This window comes from Magnusiomyces paraingens (assembly GCF_902498895.1).
Source record: "Magnusiomyces paraingens strain CBS 517.90 genome assembly, contig: contig2, whole genome shotgun sequence".
Lineage (NCBI taxonomy): Eukaryota > Fungi > Ascomycota > Dipodascomycetes > Dipodascales > Dipodascaceae > Magnusiomyces > Magnusiomyces paraingens.
The window spans coordinates 1277394-1299388 of NW_022474068.1; the positions used below are offsets into that span (position 1 = coordinate 1277394).

The window sequence follows — 21995 nt, forward strand, 5'->3', positions numbered from 1 at the left end:
TAACAATTGACAGCATCCTAAATAGAAAGAAAGAAAAAAAAATAAAATAAAAAAGTGCAATGACTCAAAAGAAGTTGGAAACATCCGCCAGTCCAGACAGACAGAAAGAAAAAAAAAATTCACATAAATAGCAGCCATTTTTCCTGTCTTTTAGAAAAACTAAAAAAAAAAAAAAAATTTATATTCAACTTTCCATCTTGATAAAGATATTCTTCTTCCTAATAACTAATTTTTTCTCATCATCTTTTCAATCTAGCTTAATATAGTTTATTTCTTTATTTTTATTTTTTAAACTAACCTGTTATTAACTTTTGTAGTATCTAGCTTATTTTTATTTTTTTTTCACGTCATCTTGATCTTTTTAATCGTTTGCTAATTAGCTTATAAAACTACACTTTATTATAATTATGATTGACCAGGAAAAGGGGGTTTTCCAAAACAAAAAATATAGTGTGGACGATGAATTTGATGGCCCCGCTGTGGGGGATAACGGTGCCGTCAACCAGGATCGTGATGTTTGGGGGGAACAAGGTGAAAAACAAGATATCGACACCAAAGTGATAATGACTGATGGGGGGTCGGCCGAACTGGTGTATGAAGAAGAAAAGTTTAGCAATGTAGACGATGAAGATGACTATGATGATGAAGAGAAAAATAAAAAAAATCCGCAAGCTTTTGCTCACAATATTACTACAAGCAGCAGCAGCAGCAATACCTGCTCACAATCACTCGAAATTCTCCCAGGTGACTCTCGACGGACTCGCTTTGCAAAACGCTTTGCAAAGTTTAACCGCAAACTCGACTCGTTCGGTGTCGAATCCCGTGGTATTGGCCGTGTAATGCCCGAAGAGCGTGAGAATGGTGCTTCTGCTCCACGTAACATTCTCAAGCTTATTTTCTTGTGGATGGGTGCAGCATGTGGTCTTTCCTCAATGTCTGGTTTTTTCCTTGGACCTTTGGTCTTTGAACTTGGATTTAAGGACACCATGACTGCGGGCATTTTTGGCGCGCTTGTGGGCTGCTTTGTGGCTGCTTATGCTTCGACTTTTGGTCCACGATCTGGACTCCGTCAAATGGTTATTTCCCGCTTTATGTTTGGCTGGTGGCCTGCAAAGGGCATTGCCTTTTTGAATGTCATCACTCTTCTGGGCTGGTCTGTAGTCAATTCTGTGACTGGCGGCCAGATTCTTGCTGCTATTTCAAACTCAAAGATCCCGCTCGAGGTTGGTATTGTTATCATTACGGTGGTTTCTCTACTCGTTACAGTGTTTGGCATCCGCTATGTACAAATGTTTGAGGCTTATGCCTCTGTCCCTGTGGCGTGCTCCTTCCTACTTCTCTACATTTGCGCAGGTCCTCACTTTGATGTCTCATTGCCAACCGCAGCCACATTGACTCCGGCCACAGCTCGTGGCAACTGGCTCAGTTTCTTTAGTGTTTCTTTTGGTGTAACTGCTGCTTGGGCTGGTGTCACTTCCGACTACTTTATTGATTTCCCAGAATCAACACCTAGATGGTCAACTTTTGCGCTCACCTTCTTTTGCATTCTCACGCCCACCATGTTTGTTGGAATCTTGGGTATGTGCATTGCCTCTGGAGCTATGACTATCCCTGAGTGGAGTGACGGCTATGCACAGTATGGTAATGGTGGCCTTTTGAACGCTGCCTTTTCTCGCTGGCATGGTGGTGGCAAGTTTTTGCTGGTTGTTATGTTTATTTCCCTGGTGTCAAATAACATCATCAACACTTACTCTACTGCCCTCTCGACTCAAGTCTGGGGTGACTGGATCTACAGAAAAATCCCCACTTGGAGTTTGGTTGTGGTTTCTGTTATTGTCTACTTTGTTTGTGCCATTGCTGGCAGAAACACCTTGGCTCCAATTCTCAACAACTTTTTGCCCATGATTGGATACTGGGCCATTCTTTATGTTGTCATCATGCTCGAGGAAAGTATTTTATTTCACCGAAAATCTCAACTGTCGTCTTCTAGTCAAGAGGCTTCTTCTATTGACAATGGATCTTTAGAAAAAGCTGAATCATCTAGTAAAAAGGACACTTATAACTGGGCTAACTGGAACGACCGCACCAAGCTACCTGTGGGTGCCGCTGCCTTGCTTTCTTTCCTTATTGGCATTGCCGGCGCCGTTTTGGGCATGTGCCAGGTCTACTATGTGGGTCCCGTTGCTCGTCTTGTTGGCGACTGGGGTGCCGATTTGGGTATGTGGTTGGGCGCTGGGTTTGCTGGTGTCACGTTCCCCGTACTACGGTACCTAGAGCTGGAATTTGCGCCCTGGTCAGATAAGCGCGTTTCTAAGTGAAATTAAAAACCGTTTATGGAGAGAAAAAAAAAACTTTATGGGGGATAAAGATGGTTTTAGATTAACGGGAAATACAATAAAGTTCCTTTTATTTAGATTTTTAGATTTTTTTTAATTTTTTTGATTAATATTTTTGTTTATATATTTTAATTTTTTTTTATACAATTGCAATTGTTAGATAAAACCTGAAAAAAAAACCTATGGGGTATTAGTTGAAGTTAAATACCAACAGTCAGTGACGGATCAAAGTAGGCCTTTGTTATTTAATGGCCATCAATGATAAAAATCCAACAATCTAAACAAAAAAAAGAAGAAATTTTACAATTCAACTTTTTTTTTTCTTTTTCATTTCTAAAAACCTTGATTTTTTTTTTCCTTTCTTTTCCATCAAATGTCCATGTGTATTTATTTTTATTTTTTTTTTTCACGTCCTCTCTTTTTTTTTTCCTCCCCTTTTACGCTCTCAGGTACTGCTGCATGGAACTTGCAGAAAAGCCTTCTTGAGCAAGAATTTCCATGTAGTTTTGGATAGTGCTGATGGCCACAAGAATGGCTGTGCCATTACCAAACGAGCCCAAAAGATCAGAAGACACAACAAGCAAGCCAATGACAGCACCACCGACAGAGGCAGCCACAGGAATGATACGCTTGAGCTCCTTGAGCACGGTGACTTCACGGTGGCCGAGAATGGAAATTCCCTGAGCCTTAAACTGTTTAGCAACGTCGCGTGGAGATGAGCCAGAAATTTCAGCCCAAGTTTTAGCAAAAATGGAGCAGGCAGAAACAACAAAAACAAAGTAAATGACACTCTTAATGGGGTCCCAAAGAGCCTCAGAAATGGTGAAGGGTGGCTGAAGGTAGTAAGCAAGACCAGAAACGGCAACGAGCTGGTTTGTACCCTCACGGGCCTCCCAAGTACCAAAAAGACGAACAAGAAGATTTGTGGGGAACTGGTGGAAGAAAGACTGGGAGGTCAAGAAAATGTTTGCAGTAAATGATGAGAGCAAATAGACGGGCATGGCACCAGTGTAAAAAAGACGGATAGGGTAAGAGGTAGCAGAACCACGGACCTTGGTCGACTTGACTGGGATTTCGACACGGAAGGTGAGGAAATAGAGGGTAGCAAGGAAGGTGAGAAGGGTTGCATAGAATTGCATAAGGTTAGGAAGGTGAGGTCTAAAGAAAGCTTCCATGAGGGCACCACTAAAGCTCTTGCGGACCCAAATATAGTGGAAAAGAGCGACAACACATCCCGTGTACTCATTACCACGGCCATAGTCGCTTGAGTGGAAAGAGAAGCAGTTCCAAATGATTTGTTGAGAGACATGAAGGGTAGTGAAGAAAGAAATACCAGGACCAAAACCGTAGCCCTTTTCAAGGACTTCGTCAAGAAGAATGAGAATGATACCAGCGCCGATAAGCTGGAGAATCAAGAGAGCAATAACACCAGGGCCGAGATCAGAGGGAGAGCCGTAAAGACCAGAGAACACAACAGCAACAGCCTGGGCAGTAGTCAAAATGATTGCAAGGACTAGAAAAAAAAATTGGATTTAATGTTAGAAATAGAGTTTTTTTATTTTTTTGTAGCGGATAATAATAAAAGAAAGTAGCGAGAGAGTTTGAGGGAAAGTTAAAAAAAAAAAAATACATACGCTTTTGAGCACTCTGGAAAAGTTCACGATCGGATTTCAAGTCAAAGTTAACATCAAGGATCTGGGCACCACCAAAAATTTGGAGGATAAGGCCAGCAGTGACAATGGGGGTAGTACCAAGTTCGAGAAGGGTACCACGGTTAGAAGCAAGGATGGTGCGCATCCAGTACCTTAAAAAGTTGTTAGAATTTTAAACAAAAGATAGGATAGATTTAGATGGGGAAAAAAAAAAAACTTACAAAGGATCTGAAGAATCGGAAGAGAATATACCGTAAAGACTGCAAGAAAAAAGATATATATTGTTAGTTGTGATGTTTTGATTTTGAAAGATTGCAAGAAGGAGCAACAACATACGGAAGCTCGCTCATGACAAAGTAGCAGAGACCAGCGCCAAAGGACCAAAGTATTTTGTCATCGTAAGTGACCTAGATGGTATGGTGTTAGTTGATTAAAAAAAAAATTTTTTTTTTTTCAAGGAATTGTGGTGATCATGATGGGAGGGGAGAAAGCATACTTTTCTAAGAGGAGTCTCAACTTCTGGAAGAATGGGCAAAAAGGGCTTGACGAGATCAAGCAATCGCACTGAAAAAAAAAAAAATTTAAAATTTAAAATTTAAAATAAAGAGTTAGTTGATTGATTTAATGGAATTAGGAATATTAATTTTTGAATAACATACGTTGACCACTCATTATTGAAAAGACCAAAGGGTATATATATATTTGTAAAAGAGACCAAATAAAAATGGATGGATGGGGGGGACGGAGAATGAAAAGTTTCTTCTAGTGAACAAGTGAAGAACTAGGTGAGAAGAAAGAAAAAGAAAAAAAAAAAAAAAAAAAAAAAAAAAAAAAAAAAAGGATTGAAACTTAGAAAGTGATTATTCCCCCAAAAATGATGATGATGATGATGATGATCAAAGAACTTGTCAAGTAAATAAACAAAAACCACGGGACGGGATAAAATAAAGGGAAGGTGAAAAATGACAAATTTGGGAGGTGGTGTTGGTGGTGGTGGTGAAATTGTTTATTTGTTTGTTTGTTTATTGAGTAGCAGTAGTTGTAGCAGTCGCAGTTATTGCTACTAAGCAGCAGCGGCAACTGGAATTAATATTTTAGGTGGTGGTGGTCAACTACAAACAAGCCAGCCAGCCAGCCAGCCAGCCAGCCAGCAGCTGCCGAAGCGCTTAACTGAGCAAACGATTTTTTTATTTTTTTTGTACTGCGTGGCATTTTATATTTTTTTTTTATTTAATACTAAGAGCAGCTACAACTACAACAATAATAACAACAACAACAGCAGCTTTCATTTACATGCATTTTATATAGTTTTGTAATTATTTATTATATATTTATTAGTAGTTAAATATATATATGGAATCACCAAATATTGGGTTTGTATATAACTTGCAACTTATTCTACAAAAAAGACCCGTTTAACGGGGGGGAGGATAACTGTGATCCGTTATTGTCGCGGCTATATTTTATAAATGGTTAAATGGAATCAATATTATTATGCAAGATATATAGATCATGATTTGAACATTAAGGATAAAAGATTATTAAAATAAACTAGTTTTTTTTTTAAAAAATTAAAAATTAAAAATTAAAAATTGAAAATTGAAGATTTTTTAGATTAAGTTTTTGTATTAAAAGTTCTATAAAGTTTACAAATATATTTCAAGGTTTTTGTTTATATAAAAGTTCAACCTTAGGGAAAGAAAGCAAAAAAAAAAAAAAAAAAAAAAACTACTAAAATTAAGTTAGTTTTAAAATTTCTTTAAAAAAATTAAAAAAAATTTTCACAAAAATAAAGCAATTGATTTTCTTTTTTTATAGTCAGATAGGAGCGAAAGACTAAATTCGATTTAAGTATCATCAGTGGCATTTTTTGAGCCTCAGATGAACTATGCATTTGGAATCATCATGATTTTTAAAAAGAAAATCAAATTGAATTTTGAGATTTTGAGATTTTGAAATTGTAAAAGAGAAAAATAACTTACCAATTAGATACTACTATAAATAGTATGACAGTAAAAAAAAAAAATTATCTATGTGAAAATATATAAAATAGAAAAGAAGAAAAAGTCAAGTTTTTTTGGGGGATAATTATTATTATTTTTGTTTTTTATTTTTCAAACTTTGAAATTTTTCAACTACCCCAATAGATTGTTACCCTACTCAATAACCCTAAACGTAACTCCGGTCTTAAGTCCAACCAATGATATTTCTGCCGAAATAATTCCCCTGCACTACCACCAATTTTTATTTTTTTTTTTTTTTTTTTTTTGAAAAGGAGGAGGAGGTTGTGAACAAAAATGTTCGATCATTTTCCATTGCCTATCCCCACCACCACACACTTAAATTTCTTTCTGAATTAGGTGGTGACCTTAAGCTTAACCTACTAAATTTATATGTCATGGTGATGACCCCTCCCCTCCTTTCTCTCCGTAGTTAACATCAAAAAAAAAAAAAAAAAAAAAACATTAAAAATATCACTTCCACAAAAGCCATCTGGAACCTTCTACCAGTGGTTTCTTATGGTACCTAAACTACTTTTAGATGTTAAATCAACCAACTCCGAGCTGCGGAGAGGCAAAAAATGCACAAGTAAAATCCTTTACATCACAGCTACACAATTTGCTACTCCACTAAAATACGTTATATAATCACCAACTTGGCCGCGCTTTTTTTTTTTTTTTTTTTCCTTCTCTCTCTTTTCTTTCTTTTCTCTCTCTTTTTTTTTCCTTTCTTTTCTCCACATATAACCCCGCCAATCTTAAAAAATAACCACTTTCTTTTAGATCTGTCGCAATGGTAAGTTCTATTCATTGTTTATTGATTAATTAATTAATTAATTCAACACTTTAAATTTATACAATCCCCCCAAAAAAATTAAATAAAATTCTAACATTTTGCGTCTTTTTTTTTCCCCTCCAGTCTCTTCTTAAGTCTGCCAAGTCTCTCGTCCCCCTCTTTGATCGCGTTCTTGTTCAGCGCGTCAAGGCTGCTTCTAAGACTGCCTCTGGTCTTTACATTCCTGAGCAGAATGTTCAGAAGCTGAACCAGGCCCGTGTTATTGCTGTCGGTGCTGGCATCAACGACACCAACGGCAACAAGATTCCTCTTTCTGTCCAGGCTGGTGACCTTGTTCTCCTTCCTGACTTTGGTGGCACCAACATCAAGATTGGTGAGGACGAGTTTATTCTCTACAGAGACCAGGAGATTCTTGCTAAGATTACTGAGTAAATTATTTTCTCATTCTTTTCGGTTTCACTTATGATTAGAATAAGAAAATATACCTCCCCCCCCCTTCAAAAAAAAAAAAAAAAAAAAAACAAAATACCTTTTTGAGATGGTCTTTCCTTTTATATATGAAATGAAGAGCTTTGTTTCTTTTTTTTTTTCTGTATAATTTTAAGACCATTCTCTTTTACGTGCTTATGATTTGATCTTTTTATGTATTTATCTCTCCATTTTTTGTATATAATTGAACCTTTTTTCTTTAGATTTTTTTTCTTGGACTTTGAAAATTTCTCAATATTAAAAATACGTAAATTTGATTGATTGATTGATTGATTTAAGGATTCAGTAGTTTTTTTAGTTTAATATTGTCAATCAAACAAAAGCCTTTCATTCTATATATATATATATTTTGTTTGTATTTATTTGACAAATTTCTATGGTGGCTGTGACTTATAAGACTTATAATTATAAGTCCCAAAATAACACCAACAATCGTGACATATTTGTTACAAAATATAATCATGTGATTTAAAATATATAAAATTCTATTTTGGGAATGATTTGCGGCTTTTCACTACAATTTCTTAATTAGGTCAATAAGCGGTTAACTTTGGCCCAAAAGTCTTTTTTATTTTTATTTTTATTTTGTTTTTTTTTTTTTTTCTCCCTCTCCATGTGCGTGCGCCCCATGGGCAAGCAAACACCTGAAAGGCTCAACGGCCTACATAAAAAAAAAAAAAAAAAACTCAACAAGAACAACAACAATCATAATGAAGAAGAAGAAAACAGATAATAAAATTAATAAAATTAATAAAATTAATAATAAATATTGTCTATGAAATTTAATTTAATTTTTTTTTTTTTTCAATTCTATTTCAATTCTCTTTTACTTTTTTTTTTTTTTAACATATAAATATCTATAAAATTTCCTCTATTTTTTTGTTTCTTCTTCTTTTTTTTTTTTTTTTTTTTTTTTTTTTTTTTTTTTTTTTTTCCAATTAATATATATATATATATATATATATATATACCAACTGATAAGCTCATTAACCTAACAAAAAAAAAATAAATAAATAAAATGCCGTCAATTCTTATCATCAACCCAAACTCTTCAGTCTCCATCACAGAAACTCTTAAAGGTTTACTTGAACCTCCACCAGACTTTCGTTATACATTTTTCACCGGTCCTTCTGCTACTAGATGTAACACTTCTCCTATTTTGTCATCCCAAGAGTCAGTAGAAACTCCTGCTACTATTATTACTAGCACTACTACACTCTCGGATGACGATGATGTTCGCTCTCAAGACTCTGATGCTACAGCTGCTAACTCGGACACTTGTTCCAACAAATCTTGTATTTCTTTAGATTCATGGAAATCCACTTCTATTACAGACTCTTCTTCTACCCAACAGTTTACCCTTTTAGCTCCTTCTCAAATCGATAGTTGGTCAACCTCAGTCATTTCAGCAGCTGCTTGCATGCCCCATGTTATCCCTCTGATAGCAGAACACGACGCCTTTCTTGTAGCATGTTTTTCTGATCATCCACTTGTAGGAATGCTGCGTGAAGCTGTTCCTGCTCATAAGCCAGTGATGGGTATTTTCCAAGCTTCTGTTCTTTCATCGCTTGCAATGGGTACCCGATTTGCCATTGTCACAACTGCCACTATTTGGGAAAGACTTTTAGATGAGGCCGTTGCTAGTATGATTGGATCATCTGCAGCAATTCATTATGCAGGAACTTATTCAACAGGTTTAGGTGTTTTGGAAATTCACGAGTTACCAATGCAAACAGTTAAGAAGAAGTTGGTTGCATGTGCAGTCAAGGCAGTTCGGGAGCGCGGAGCAACAGCAATTGTATTGGGCTGTGCTGGATTGAGCGGATTAGATAGTGCAATTCGTGAAGCAGTAGGCCCTAAGGTGGCTATTATAGATAGTGTGGTTGCTGGAACAGAAATGCTTGCAGGGATTGTTCGGAGCAAGGCGTCATTTTTTGGAGAAGATATTTGAAAAAAAAAAAAAAAAAAAAAAAAAAAAAAAGGAGGGGGGAGGGGGAGGAAGGAAAGGGTGAGCTAAAGAATCCATAAGTGATACTTGATGATGATGATGATGATGAAAATTTTTTATGCGTGATGTCTTTTTTTATTTTATTTTTATTTTATTTTATTTAGTTATCTATAGATTTATATTTTATATCGAGTAATCAATCAATCAGTCAAAGCGTATCGAGTAATCAAAAATACAAATGTTGGTAAGTAGTTGTCGTTGTTGTTGTTGTTGTTGTTGTATTATTGAGAGATGTGACCAAATACGGGTATCGAAGGGCTTTTTTTTTGCTGCATTAGGTTATGCGCGTGAACGTTACCCATTTAACAAGTGATAGCAATCCAGTACTAGTAAAGAAACTTAAAGGCCATTTTTTTTATTTTTTTATTTTTTTATTTTTTTATTTTTTTATTTTTTTATTTTTTTATTTTTTTATTTTTTTATTTTTTTATTTTTTTATTTTTTTATTTTTTTCTACAAGGAATTCAATGGCTATGATTTCTATATAGATTTGTTTTTAATTTTTTTTTATTTAAAGAAATTTTTTTATTGAAAGTTTTTTAAAAGTTTTTTTGAAAAAAACTTTTTTTTTTTTAGTTAAAAGATTTGAAAAATTAATGGATTTTTTTTTTTTTTTTTTTGACAAAAGTTTACATTGCATGTGGAGGTGAAAAGAAGAAGAAGAAGAAGAAGAAGAAGAAGAAGGGAGTTGATGTGCGGCACAAACTACCTAATTAGGAAATATCAATTTTTTATTTTTATTTTACATACATTTTCTCTCACTCTCTCTCTCTCTCACACACACAAAAAACAAAAATAAATAACCCACAACCTCCCTTTTTAAATCACCAGGCCAGTTACGACTTTGGTTTTGATCGAGTAAGCAAAAATAAAAAAATAAAAACCTCCCATCCTAAAACCACCACCAAACATGAAAAATGCTTACTCGATCAAAAATAACAAAAAAAAAAAAAAAAAAGAAAAAAAACTCCCCGAATTTTTTTTTTTATTTTTTTTGAGAGAATTTTTTTTTTTTTTTTATCAATGAAATTAACCAATAGTATATATAAAAAATTGAAACTTATATATATAGATATTATATATAAAGAAATTGAAAAAAAAAAAAAATATAAAAGCAATTTCCTTTTAAATATAAAAAAAAAAAAGTCCCCGAAAAGCCCCGATATATATTTTTATTATTTTATATATTTATATATATTGACCTTTTGATTTGTATATATATATATATATATATAAAATAAATTAAAATAAAATAAAAAAAAAAACAGCAAACAAGGCCATGTCTACATTGACTTTATTTTTATTTTTATTTTTATTTCTAATTATTTTTTTTTTTGGAAAAGGGTTCCCATTGACTTTATTTTATTTTAAAAAATAAAAATGTAGAACATTGATAGAAATGGTAAATATATATAAATATAAATATATACCATTGAAAAAAAAAAGTGCTCATTATCTAGTCTCAGTTAACTTTACAGCCTTGCTTCTTATTCTTTTTTCTGGTGCTCACTTTATTTTCATCTCTCCATTTTTCTCTCTCTCTCTCTCTCTCTCTCTCTCTCTCTCTATTTATCATCATCATTATCATTATCATTACTTAAATATTTAAATATTTAAAAATTATACAAAAAAAAAAACGAGCCACATTTAAAACAATAAATACAGCCTTGTCAATTGAAAAAGAATTACCGGTTAAACATGCAAAGAAAGCTCAAAGAAACAAAAAAAAAAAAAAAAAAACTACTGACTGAACAATAAAAAAAAGAGTAAAAAATATAGTATTCCTTTTCCTTTTCCTTACTACTCACCCCCTATATATATATGGAATTTATATAGTGATTTGGTTGATTTTCATTCTCACCAATCTTTTGTTCCAAACATAAAAAAACACTTTTCAAAAAAAAATTTCAGTAATAGAATAGAAAATTTTAAACCTATTATATAGTAAACTATATATATATATATATATATACGACAAATTAATTTGATTAGACATTGTTTTTTTTTTATTATTACTCCTAAATCTTTAATATCACTTATAGATAACTCTCCGTAAGTACTCCACAATTACACCTTCTAACCCCATCAAATCTCCGACTACATACCGGCCCTCGGCTAATTCTTCTTTTACCTTATCATGATTACCATTACCACCACCACCACCACCTTGTGCTTTCTGTTCCGCATCACTTACATGGAAAAGTGACTGCCCAAGTACACGCCGTGCATGGGAATCTTCTTCAACTCTTTGATCTTTACCACCCTTCTTCTTCTTCTTCTTCTCCTCCTTCTCCTCCACTTTTGTGCGCCGATCAACAAACACACCAGACCATCCAGGAACCCGAGCAGCTCCACGCTGGTCTTTCTCTAATTCATCTCCAATATGCATAAACACAATCTCAGAAATACTTTTATTCTCCTTCCTCTTATCACCAGCCTCTGCTTCTGCTGCTTCTGCTGCTTCTGCTGCTTCTGCTGTTTCTGCTTCTTCTGCTGCTATTAGTTTTGTTGCTACTGATGAATGCACTGCAGAAGCCACATATTTAAACGCAGCAGGATCCGGTTTATCAACACCCATATCATACGACAAGTAAATTTGGTGATTATCAGGGAAATATTCCAGTAACCCTAAACTTTCAAGAATTGTAAAAACTCTTGGATCTGAATTAGACAACACACCAAAACTCAATGATACTTTTATATTCCCTTCATTCCCATTGCCCTCAGAGCCTACCAAAAGTTGTTTTTGTAAAAGTTCAGGAGTATTGCTTAATTTCTGTAACCGTTGTAATGTTGGAACTACATCTGGATAAACCCCATAAGCTTCCTTCCCATTAAACCGTTCTATAAGCCCTTGTACCTCCTCCAAGCTCAGTTGTGCAGGATGAATAGCCATTTGTATTAGAGCTGCCCACCACTGACTTAAGCTTTCTCTAACCCGTTTCTGGTCTTTTTCATTTGCACAAATATATGCCCCAGTCAATGGCGGTTTAAGTAGCTGTTTATTGTAGTTTGGATGCCGAGTTGCCATGTGTTTAAATGCACCACGCAGTTGTGTCCCAATGGTAGCTGCAGAGGGTAGGTTTTGTGGAGGATTTGGCAAGTTTTGGAGGTATGTAAAGTATTGGTCATTGACTGCTGGGTGTGGAGTGTATAGTGTACCAAAACAATCAAAAGTCAGAAATAAATGAACATGGCGAATAGGCTTTGCTGTTGCTGTTGCTGTTGTTGTTTTTTGTGAACAGATCACACTTGTGTGGAAATGAGACCGTAATGGTGATTGAGATCGCAAAGTCGTTGGAATTCTTTTTAAACCACCATGAGACATTTTATTTATTTATTTATTTTTTTTCAATTTGTTTGTATTGATTTTTTTTTTTTTTATTGAAAAAATAATGATTTTTTGTTTGCTTTAAATGTATACTCTTTGTGCAGTTTTTTAATGGGACTAATTGTTCATTTAATATTTATATATATGGTATCTATTTAGCTCACATATGTTTATTGATTTTTTTTTTTTTTTTGGTAGTAAAAAAGTAAAGTGATAAACTTCAAATAAAGAAATTAAAACTCAAAAAAAAAAAAAAAAAAAAAAAAAATATTATGATGAACAATTGAGAATTAAAAATAAAAAAAAAAAATTACATTCTTTCAACTATTTAAAGAATCCAAGGAAACTTACAAAACACACTTTTTTTTTTTGAAATTTCTTTAACTCTACTAATACTAACCCTAACCCTAACCCTCTCATAATTTTTTTTTTAGAAATTAATCGCTTTTCGATATCCCCTTTCCCTTTTCAAAAAAAAAAAAATCTTAGAATATTTTATTATTATTATTATTATTATTATTATTATTATTATTATTATTATTATTATTAAGGGTTTGGATATATACTTATTGGGTTCGGTTGAGTTGGGGGTACTTGGACTTACCTTCGGTTCACAAAAGTCTTAATACCGACCAAAAAAAAAAAGAACCCTCCCCTCCCCCCACTCTTTGTACTGTTTCTTATACTTACTTTAACGTGATGTAAGGTCATACAAAATTTAAATTTCAATTTCAATTTCAATTTCAATTCATATTAAAATCACCATATATATTTTAAAGTTTAAATATTTAAATATTTAAATATTCCAATTTTCAAATATTTAAATCACCATTACATCCCCCTTTAGTCTTGGCCTTTCCCCAGGTTTTACTGGTTTGCATAAAAGATCCTCCCCCCCCACACACACACACAAAAATATTCTCCACATTTGTAGCATCATCTGGTCGAAACTTTTCCTTTTAAAATGAACTTTATTTATTTAATTTTTTATTTTTTAATTACACAAACTTCAGTCATAAAATCATAAGAGTTATATCAAAAAGGGGATCAAACAACCACACCACTACCACCTTAAGCAGCCAAATCAAGCTTAACACGGACAGACTTGGGCTGAGTGTACGACTCCAAGATACCCTCACGGCCAAGTTCACGGCCAATACCAGACTGGCCATAACCGCCAAACGGAACATTGTGGTGGAAATCATTGTAAGTGTTAACCCAAACAGTACCAGCATGAATCTTTGCAGAAACGTGAAGAGCCTTGTTAATGTTGGTGGTGTGAATACCAGCAGCAAGACCATACTCGGTATTGTTGGCAAGCTTGATAACCTCGTCAGTAGTAGAAAACTTGGTAATGGTGACGACGGGACCGAAAATCTCCTCCTTGACAATCTTCATGTCTTCAGTGACATCGGCAAAAATGGTGGGGTGGATAAAGTAACCCTTGCGGTCAAGACGCTTACCACCAGTAATAACACGAGCACCCTCATTCTTACCGTGCTCAATGTAGCTCAGAATACGGTCAAGCTGGATCTTAGAGGTCTGGGGACCCTGGAAGGTATTATCATCAAATGGGTCACCAACAACATTCTTCTCAGCACGAGCCTTGAGCTTCTCAAGGAAGGTATCGTAGATGGAGTCCTGGACATAGATACGAGAACCAGCGCAGCAGACTTCACCCGAGTTGAAGTAAATGCCCATGTTGGCAAACTCAACAGCCTTGTCGAGATCGGCATCAGCAAAAACAATATTGGGAGACTTACCACCAAGCTCAAGAGTAACCTTCTTGAGGTTAGAAGCAGCAGCAGCCTTCATAACGTGGCGACCAGTGGCGGTAGAACCGGTAAAGGCAATCTTCTTAATTCTCATGTGAGAAGTAATGTACTGACCAGTCTGACCGTAACCAGAGACAATGTTCAAAACACCGGCAGGAATACCAGCTTCCTTAACAAGAGTAGAAGCGTAGAGAGCGGAGAGGGGAGTGGATTCAGCACTCTTGAGAACAACAGTGTTACCGGCAGCAAGAGCAGGGCCAACCTTCCAGGCCCACATGAGAAGAGGGAAATTCCAAGGAATGACTTGACCACAGACACCAATGGGTTCACGGCGGACATATGAAAAGTAATTGTCATCACCAGCGGGCAAGACGTCACCATAGAGCTTGTCGGCCCAGCCAGCATAACTGCGGATACAGTCAGCAGAAAGTTGGACGTCAATGCGAGCCAGAGACATGGGCTTACCATTGTTAAGGGACTCAATGGATGCAAGGGTCTCAGCATGTTCCTCAATGAGGTCAGAAAGCTTAGTCAAGAGACGGCCACGGCGAGAAGAGTCACCAAAACCCCAATCTTCAAAGGCAGCTTCAGCAGCATCGACAGCGGCGTCAACGTCAGCCTCATTGGCCTCGTAAACCTCACAGATTTGTTCTTCAGTAGAGGGGTTAAAAACAGGGAAGGTCTTGCCATCTGAGGACTTGACAAATTCATTGTTGATGAAGAGACCAGTGGGGATATCGGCAGAAATGCCATTGGGGAATTTGATGTTAATTGATTGAGCCATTGTTATATAATTGATTTAGATTGTGTTGTTATAGGGTAAAGGGGGGTCGTTAAATAAAAATTAAAAAAAAAAAAGTTAAAAGTCGTTAAAGAAAAAAGAAAAAGATACAGATAAAAAAAAAAAAGAGAATATATATATAGAAGAAAGGATAGAGAAAGAAAGAAGAAAAAAAAGAAGTGATAAAAGGGAAAAACCCTCTGGTATTTATAGTTGTGTAGAAAAAAATACAAAGACGAAGAGAGAGAGGGGGGTTGACTATTAGGGAGGTTGACGATGGCTGATGGTGATGTGAGGCTTTGGATTAGTGTGGGGGAAGAGGGAGGGGAGTAACTAATAAAAAAAAAAAAAAAAAAAAAGGCTTGAGAGGCCCGGGGCCTGGAGGGGGAGAAAGAGAGAGAGAGAAAAAGAGGAGAGAATAGAACCAAAAAAATAATAATAATAATAATAATAATAATAATAATAATAATAATAATAATAATAATAATAATAATAATAATAATAATAATAATAAATAATAAATAATAAATAATAAATAATAAATAATAAATAATAAATAATAAATAATAAATAATGAATAGTATTAAATAGTAAATAATAGAAGATGATATTATCAATTTTAGTAGTACAATTTGAACTTTTGAATCAATCAATATATACAAATAGTAGTATTAATTTACATGAGTAGAAAGACATTATTATTATTATTATTATTATTATAGACTTTTAATGATACTCCTATATATACAAATCCCTTTCATTTTATTTTATTTTATTTTTATTATTACGGAATTTAAATATCCGAAAGAAACGGAAAACAATTTTTATAGTTTTTTCAGTGGCTAAAGTCATGTATAATATATATATAAATATACTCATCAGTTATGAAGCTACAGGGAGGTTTTTTTTTTTTTAAAAAAAAGGAGGAATTGGATGTAAAACAAACCAAAAAATAAAAGAAGAAGATGATGATGAAGACAAAAAGAAATGAAAGAAATACTACATAATAATAATAATAATAATAATAATAATAATAATAATAATAATAATAATAATAATAATAATAATAATAATAATAATAATAATAATAATAATAATAATAATAATAATAATAATAATAATAATAATAATAATAATAATAATAATAATAATAATAATAATAATAATAATAATAATAATAATAATAATAATAATAATAATAATAATAATAATAATAATAATAATAATAATAATTCATATAAACAAACAAAAGAAAAAAACAAAAAGTCCCAACAATTACTGGTGTAATAGCTGATGGAACAGGTGCCGGAGTGAAATTCTGGTGGTTTTAGCTTTTTATCTTGAAAGAAGAGTTCTTATGCTTGACTTTAAAAAAGTTATACCTTTACGTTCGTACCTACTGTATCTTTTGTTTTTTTTTGTTGTTGTTGTATCCATTTCTCTCTCTCTCTCTCTCGCCATTTAGAACAACAAAAAAATAAATAAATAAATAAATAACACCGGACATATCTTCCCCAGTATCCGAATCTATTACAAACATGAAAGAAAAAAAAATATTTTTTCTTATATCAATTGAAATTGAAATTGGAATTGGAATTGGAATTAGAATTGGAATTGAAATTGAAATTGATGTAATGAAAAATTGATGCTTTGTATATATATATATATATATATATATATATATATAAAATTTGCACCAATTCCCTCCAAAAAAGCCGGGTCTTTCCACATACAAGTTTATTACAATTGGAAAGAATCTTACGGACATCTTGCGTTGGAAGTCCGCCTTTATCCGGCAAATTAAAAACCGTGAAAGATTGTGTGAGAGAGAGAGAAAGAGAAAGAAAAATATATAAAAATTTATTATTATTATACAAATTATATACAAACATCAGCCGCAGTAGATCTGAAATATGAAAATTTATATTTCCATTAACTTTTTTTTTTTTTTTTTTTTTTTTTTTTTTTGAATAAAAGAAGAAGAAGATGAAGAAGAAGAAGAAGAAGAGGAGATGATAATGATAATCTAAATATGAAGTTTTTTTTTTTTTGATATCTAATCAATTTAAATTTTGAATTGAATTTAATGAAAAAAAAAACAGTTTAATGTTAAAAAATTTTTTTTTTTATTTCTTTCCTTTCATCCTCATCTTTTTTTTTCAGTCATTATTATTATTATTATTATTATTATTATTATTATAATGAGCTGTTGTTTTTTTTTTTTTTTTTTTTTTTTTTCGTTTCTTTCAACAAGAAAAAAAAAAAATAAAAAAATACAAAACTTGGTTTTGATCTGTCATCTCCACGTTTTTACAAATAATTAAAAGATTATCTAATTTATATTTATTAGTCATCAATAAGCGTTGCATTTTCTGTAAAAACTCCGCATTTTTTTAATCACCCCCATCTTTTACCCCACAGTCAAATTAGCTAATATATTAGTCAGTATTCTTAGTTGGTACAATTTTTTTTTTTTTCAAGTAATAACAGAAAAAAAAAACAACTTTAATATGTGTTACAATTTTAATAAATAAATAAATAATTAAAATATGCTTTATCCCGGATGGATGGATAAATACATATATTTACTATTTTAAGTAATCAATCAAATCTATATAAAAATTTATTATTTCTTATATATTATAATACAAACTATATATACATACATACAAGTTATTTCCCATCCATTTTTTAAACTCACAAATCAGCCTTACCACCCCCTCCATATAAAAAAAAAATAAAAGACAAGAAAAAAAAAATAAAAAACTCTTTCAAATACTCTTTCAAATACTCTCTTCACATCTCCCCACCGGAGACTTATTTCCGGATACCAACTTACTATATATGTACATATACTAACCTCTTCTAATTTAATAAAGTCATATATATATGTTATCCCACACATTTCCACCCCCTCCCCTCTAATTCTCTTAACTAAATTTTCATGCTAAAAACTCACATCAAACAATTAACAATAGTAGAAACTACAGCTATCTATCTATTTTTATATAATTATATAATTATATAATTATATAATAAAATATAATAAAATATAATAAAATATAATAAAATATATTGAAAACAAAGAACCACCATCTTTAAGATACTTGACATTCAAATAAACACCTTTCAAACTCATATGGCTTTATTCCAACCCCCCAGGGTCCTTCTTCTTCATTAGATCCTGTTTCCTTAGGGAAAAATGCTAAATTATCAAACTTCATAATCTCCTGCTCAACCTCCATTTCAATTTTTTGACAATGCTTTGAAATCTCATTCAATTCTCCCTTTTCATCTGGACAATTCCACTTATTTCCTGACAAATGAATCCCTTTATATTCACACCCATTATTCTCATCAATTACAACAATCTGCTCCCTTTCTCTTGCCATAATCACCTCATCATCATTCCCACCATCATATACTTCTTCATTCTCTTCATCCTCATCATCCTCGTCATCTTCGTATCCGTAAACAGACACTGGTAAATTAATCATTGTTGTGTTGACCACAATCAGTTCCTCGCTTTTCTTCGCATAACTACCAGGAATAACCTTATTTTGCAGTCTCTGAATTTGGTTGGTCTTTACATCTTCCTTCTCTTCTTCTTCTTTTTTTTTTTTTTTTTGGGAGGGCTCAATTGCCTCTACTAAAATAGCCTTGCTTGACCGCTTCCGTGAAATTTTCCCCTTATTACTAACTTGTGCCCGTCTTTTCCTCTCGGCTCCAGGTGCCACAATAGCTGCACCTACATCCATCATCTTTTTGTTGGTACCTGTAGCTCGTACCGTAACGGCTGTGGCAGAAACATTTTCTTGGTGGGCAAGCTGGCTTATTTGTGGTGTTGATACTGTGGCTGTCACTGGCACTGCAAAGTTTAAGTTCTCTGTAGTGTTGTTGTTGTTGTACATGTAGTTGTTGTTGCTGCTGCTGCTACTACTACTGTCAGTGCAATTTACCATTAAAGGATTGACACCACCAGCAACGTCATGAATATTAGTACCAGAAACATCAGCCCCATGCCCCAAACCGGAAACAGTGCCAAGAGAAGCCCTCACGGTATCTAAGTTTTCGGTAAAAGTTGATGTAGTTGAAGGGGCGGTAACCGTAGTCACGGTACTGACTGTAGAGGCATCAACAACACTAACAGCACTACTACTACTATTATTAAAATTGCTAGTGAGAATATTATTCTCAGGGTATCGTTGAAACGAATTATAGTAACTATTCCAGGTATTGGCTTCAACACCAGTAGCACACGCCGTGCACCCAGGAACTGGACAAGGCTGCTGCTGCTGCTGTTGCTTCGTTGAGAAAAAAATCATTTTTGACGGAACTGATGTCATTGGTATAAATGTATTTTGAGGTGTAGAATTCATCATCCAATATATGGTTGTTGGGTCAGAGTCTTTTATTTTTATCATATCATTGTTGGCATTATTATTATTACTATTACTGTTGTTGATAAAAAATTGTTCTAATAATATCTGTTTGGCCAGCCGTTCCTTTTCCAAACTGTACTCGCGTTCTTTCTGAGTGATCCACTGAAATGTCTTTTCAAACTCAATTTGTTGGATCCGATGAATCTCGTTAATACTTAACGGAACCTTTTGTTGGCTTTTACTACCATCACTACTATTTTCTTCACTGTAATTACTCAACAAGCACTCATCAAGAGAAATTGTACTTTGCCATGGACAACGCTGAGCACTGGCTGCAATCTTTTTGGCGTCGTACTTACCAAGGAAAACATTGGTACTAAGATACTGGCTTCTTGACAATGAGTTAAAGTAGATTTGACCAAGAACTGTATCATCATCTTTAAGTCGCAACGGAGGATGGAACCCATTAAGTTGGTAAAATTTGGCAATTGCGTTAATATAGAGATACCGTTCTGCGCGATCCAAATGAGCCAGCTGGGCTTTTGTAATGACAGTGTTTGACATTGATGATTATTATTAAATAAATAAGAAAAGAAATATAAATTTGAGAAAGAAATTAAAAAAAATTCTTTTTTATATAAATTGATTGATTGATGAGATTTTCAACATGGTCTATTGTGTGACCTCAAAATCTCAGGTTTGTCTGGTGGAAGCTGAAAAAGGAAAAAAATTTTTTTTTTCATGAGAATTAGAAATTATCTTAAATCTTAGAATCTGATTGATATTATTAAATTTTTAAAAAAGTTTTAAACGTCTTTTCAATTAAAAACGGAGATTAAGAGAGTATCAAATACCCTTTAACTTTTCATTTTTTGTCGTGAGAGGGCTTGTTTAAGTTGAAACGGACAAATTTTCAAGGTGTATCTCTAAAAAGAGTAAAGAGTGGCTTTATCTTGTAACAAACCTTTGAAAAGTTTTAATTTAACTAATCTACTCAATTAACTCCAGTTTATTATAGAAATCAATTTTTTTTTTTGATTATTTTAATTATTCATCTTTGAAACTTGATTAATTTCATGCTTGAGTCCCAAGTTTTTCAACAAATTTGGATCCACCCGAGAAATCGTTTATATATATAAATCACATGACATATTAATTATATATTTTATGTAATGTCACACATTTCTTATTCATACTTTCAAAATGCTGCTATTACTACTGCTGTTGTTGTTACTGCTGCTGCTATGGCCGCCTCCCTCCTCCAATATGCTGCTGCCCGCCGCACCCAAAATGGCTGCTCTCTTGCTGCATCCTTCCAAAGCCACCACCCAAACCTGTCCTTTTTTTTTTTTTTTTTTTTTTCTCACCACCACCAACATCAACAATCCCATCCTTTCATTTAAATACATCTCAACACTCCCCCTCTTCTTCTCTTCCCACCTCATCCAAAACTACCCTCAATGCTCTTCTCTCGCAAGTCCGTGCTGGCCGTTTTGGCTCTGGCTCAGGGCGCCATGTCTTTTGGCGACACCTCCCCCCAGATCTTTCTCGCATCTACCGCAGACCTAAACACCGCAGCCTTGCAACAGTCCCAGGTTTCATCCTTCACTCTTTCCTCGTCTGCCTTCGACTCGGCCGTAGCCTCCACTCTCTCCGGCTGCCCTGCCGACGCGTACATTTTTGTTAACCAACCTGCCGCCCATACTTATGACCTGGCTGACTCGGACGGCACTGCAAACCTCCGTCATTACTTCCAGCAAGCTACCTCGAAGTTTATCTTCCCTCATGTCCGTACCACTGCTGCCACAGCTGAAGATAATAGCATACCCGAAACTGGCCTGTCACCATTGGCCCAACAGGTTGCCGAAAAATGCTCCGCAAAGATTGTCCAGGTTGATACCCAGGCCTCTGGCTTCGAGGGCTTTGTTGATACCACCCCAAGAGTTGTTGTTCTCAATTTTCCCACCCTCCCCTCTATTAGAGAAAAGGATGCACGCGTCGCAGCTCTTCAGCACAATGACAACCTTCTTTCCTCAGTCATTGGTGGCCTGCCCTCTGGCAACTACGTTATTGTCTACACCTCGGCCTCAGAGTCTACCGCACCCACATTTTCCAAAAGAAGCCAGATTCTTGACGCTGATGATGAAGAAAACGTCCTTGGCGGTGTCTTCCAAAAGAACACAGAGTCTCAAGAAGACATTGATGCTGAGGAATTCAAGACTGAGTTCAAGGTCGGCGACTCTCTTTTTGAGAAATACCAGTACTTTAGCCCGGGCATTTTTGAGACTACCCTTGTTGCTCTTGCCCTTCTCTACATCTTCTTCTCTGCTTATGGCTGGATCTCTACCCTCGAAATCTCTTACAATGCCTTTGACAAGCCTCCTCAAATCCCCTCTGCTACCAAGGCTCAGTAAATAACGCCCTTGGCCAAATGATAAAACTAAT

At 34.2% G+C, this 21995-nt stretch overlaps 8 protein-coding genes across 8 annotated transcripts; 4 read left to right on the forward strand and 4 right to left on the reverse strand.

Annotated features, from left to right (window-relative positions):
• Positions 1 to 407: 407 nt before the first annotated feature.
• SAPINGB_P002143 (uncharacterized protein) lies at positions 408 to 2318 on the forward strand (the record flags this gene model as incomplete). Its single annotated transcript, XM_031996863.1, has 1 exon — positions 408 to 2318. The coding sequence occupies one exon, from the start codon at positions 408 to 410 to the stop codon at positions 2316 to 2318; it is 1911 nt and encodes a 636-aa protein (XP_031852754.1).
• Positions 2319 to 2773: 455 nt separating this feature from the next.
• Positions 2774 to 4660, reverse strand: SAPINGB_P002144 (uncharacterized protein; the record flags this gene model as incomplete). Its single annotated transcript, XM_031996864.1, has 6 exons — positions 2774 to 3849; positions 3971 to 4140; positions 4210 to 4248; positions 4325 to 4395; positions 4485 to 4552; positions 4648 to 4660. 6 exons carry the CDS (start codon positions 4658 to 4660, stop codon positions 2774 to 2776), a joined length of 1437 nt encoding a protein of 478 aa, XP_031852755.1.
• A 2121-nt stretch (positions 4661 to 6781) lies between these two features.
• Positions 6782 to 7216, forward strand: SAPINGB_P002145 (uncharacterized protein; the record flags this gene model as incomplete). The annotated part of the gene is made up of 2 exons (XM_031996865.1): positions 6782 to 6784; positions 6908 to 7216. The coding sequence occupies 2 exons, from the start codon at positions 6782 to 6784 to the stop codon at positions 7214 to 7216; spliced, it is 312 nt and encodes a 103-aa protein (XP_031852756.1).
• Positions 7217 to 8291: 1075 nt separating this feature from the next.
• On the forward strand, positions 8292 to 9224 carry SAPINGB_P002146 (uncharacterized protein; the record flags this gene model as incomplete). The annotated part of the gene is made up of 1 exon (XM_031996866.1): positions 8292 to 9224. One exon carries the CDS (start codon positions 8292 to 8294, stop codon positions 9222 to 9224), a length of 933 nt encoding a protein of 310 aa, XP_031852757.1.
• A 2089-nt stretch (positions 9225 to 11313) lies between these two features.
• On the reverse strand, positions 11314 to 12609 carry SAPINGB_P002147 (uncharacterized protein; the record flags this gene model as incomplete). The annotated part of the gene is made up of 1 exon (XM_031996867.1): positions 11314 to 12609. The coding sequence occupies one exon, from the start codon at positions 12607 to 12609 to the stop codon at positions 11314 to 11316; it is 1296 nt and encodes a 431-aa protein (XP_031852758.1).
• Positions 12610 to 13683: 1074 nt separating this feature from the next.
• Positions 13684 to 15171, reverse strand: SAPINGB_P002148 (uncharacterized protein; the record flags this gene model as incomplete). The annotated part of the gene is made up of 1 exon (XM_031996868.1): positions 13684 to 15171. One exon carries the CDS (start codon positions 15169 to 15171, stop codon positions 13684 to 13686), a length of 1488 nt encoding a protein of 495 aa, XP_031852759.1.
• Positions 15172 to 18266: 3095 nt separating this feature from the next.
• Positions 18267 to 20114, reverse strand: SAPINGB_P002149 (uncharacterized protein; the record flags this gene model as incomplete). Its single annotated transcript, XM_031996869.1, has 1 exon — positions 18267 to 20114. The coding sequence occupies one exon, from the start codon at positions 20112 to 20114 to the stop codon at positions 18267 to 18269; it is 1848 nt and encodes a 615-aa protein (XP_031852760.1).
• An 896-nt stretch (positions 20115 to 21010) lies between these two features.
• Positions 21011 to 21964, forward strand: SAPINGB_P002150 (uncharacterized protein; the record flags this gene model as incomplete). The annotated part of the gene is made up of 1 exon (XM_031996870.1): positions 21011 to 21964. One exon carries the CDS (start codon positions 21011 to 21013, stop codon positions 21962 to 21964), a length of 954 nt encoding a protein of 317 aa, XP_031852761.1.
• Positions 21965 to 21995: the final 31 nt, after the last annotated feature.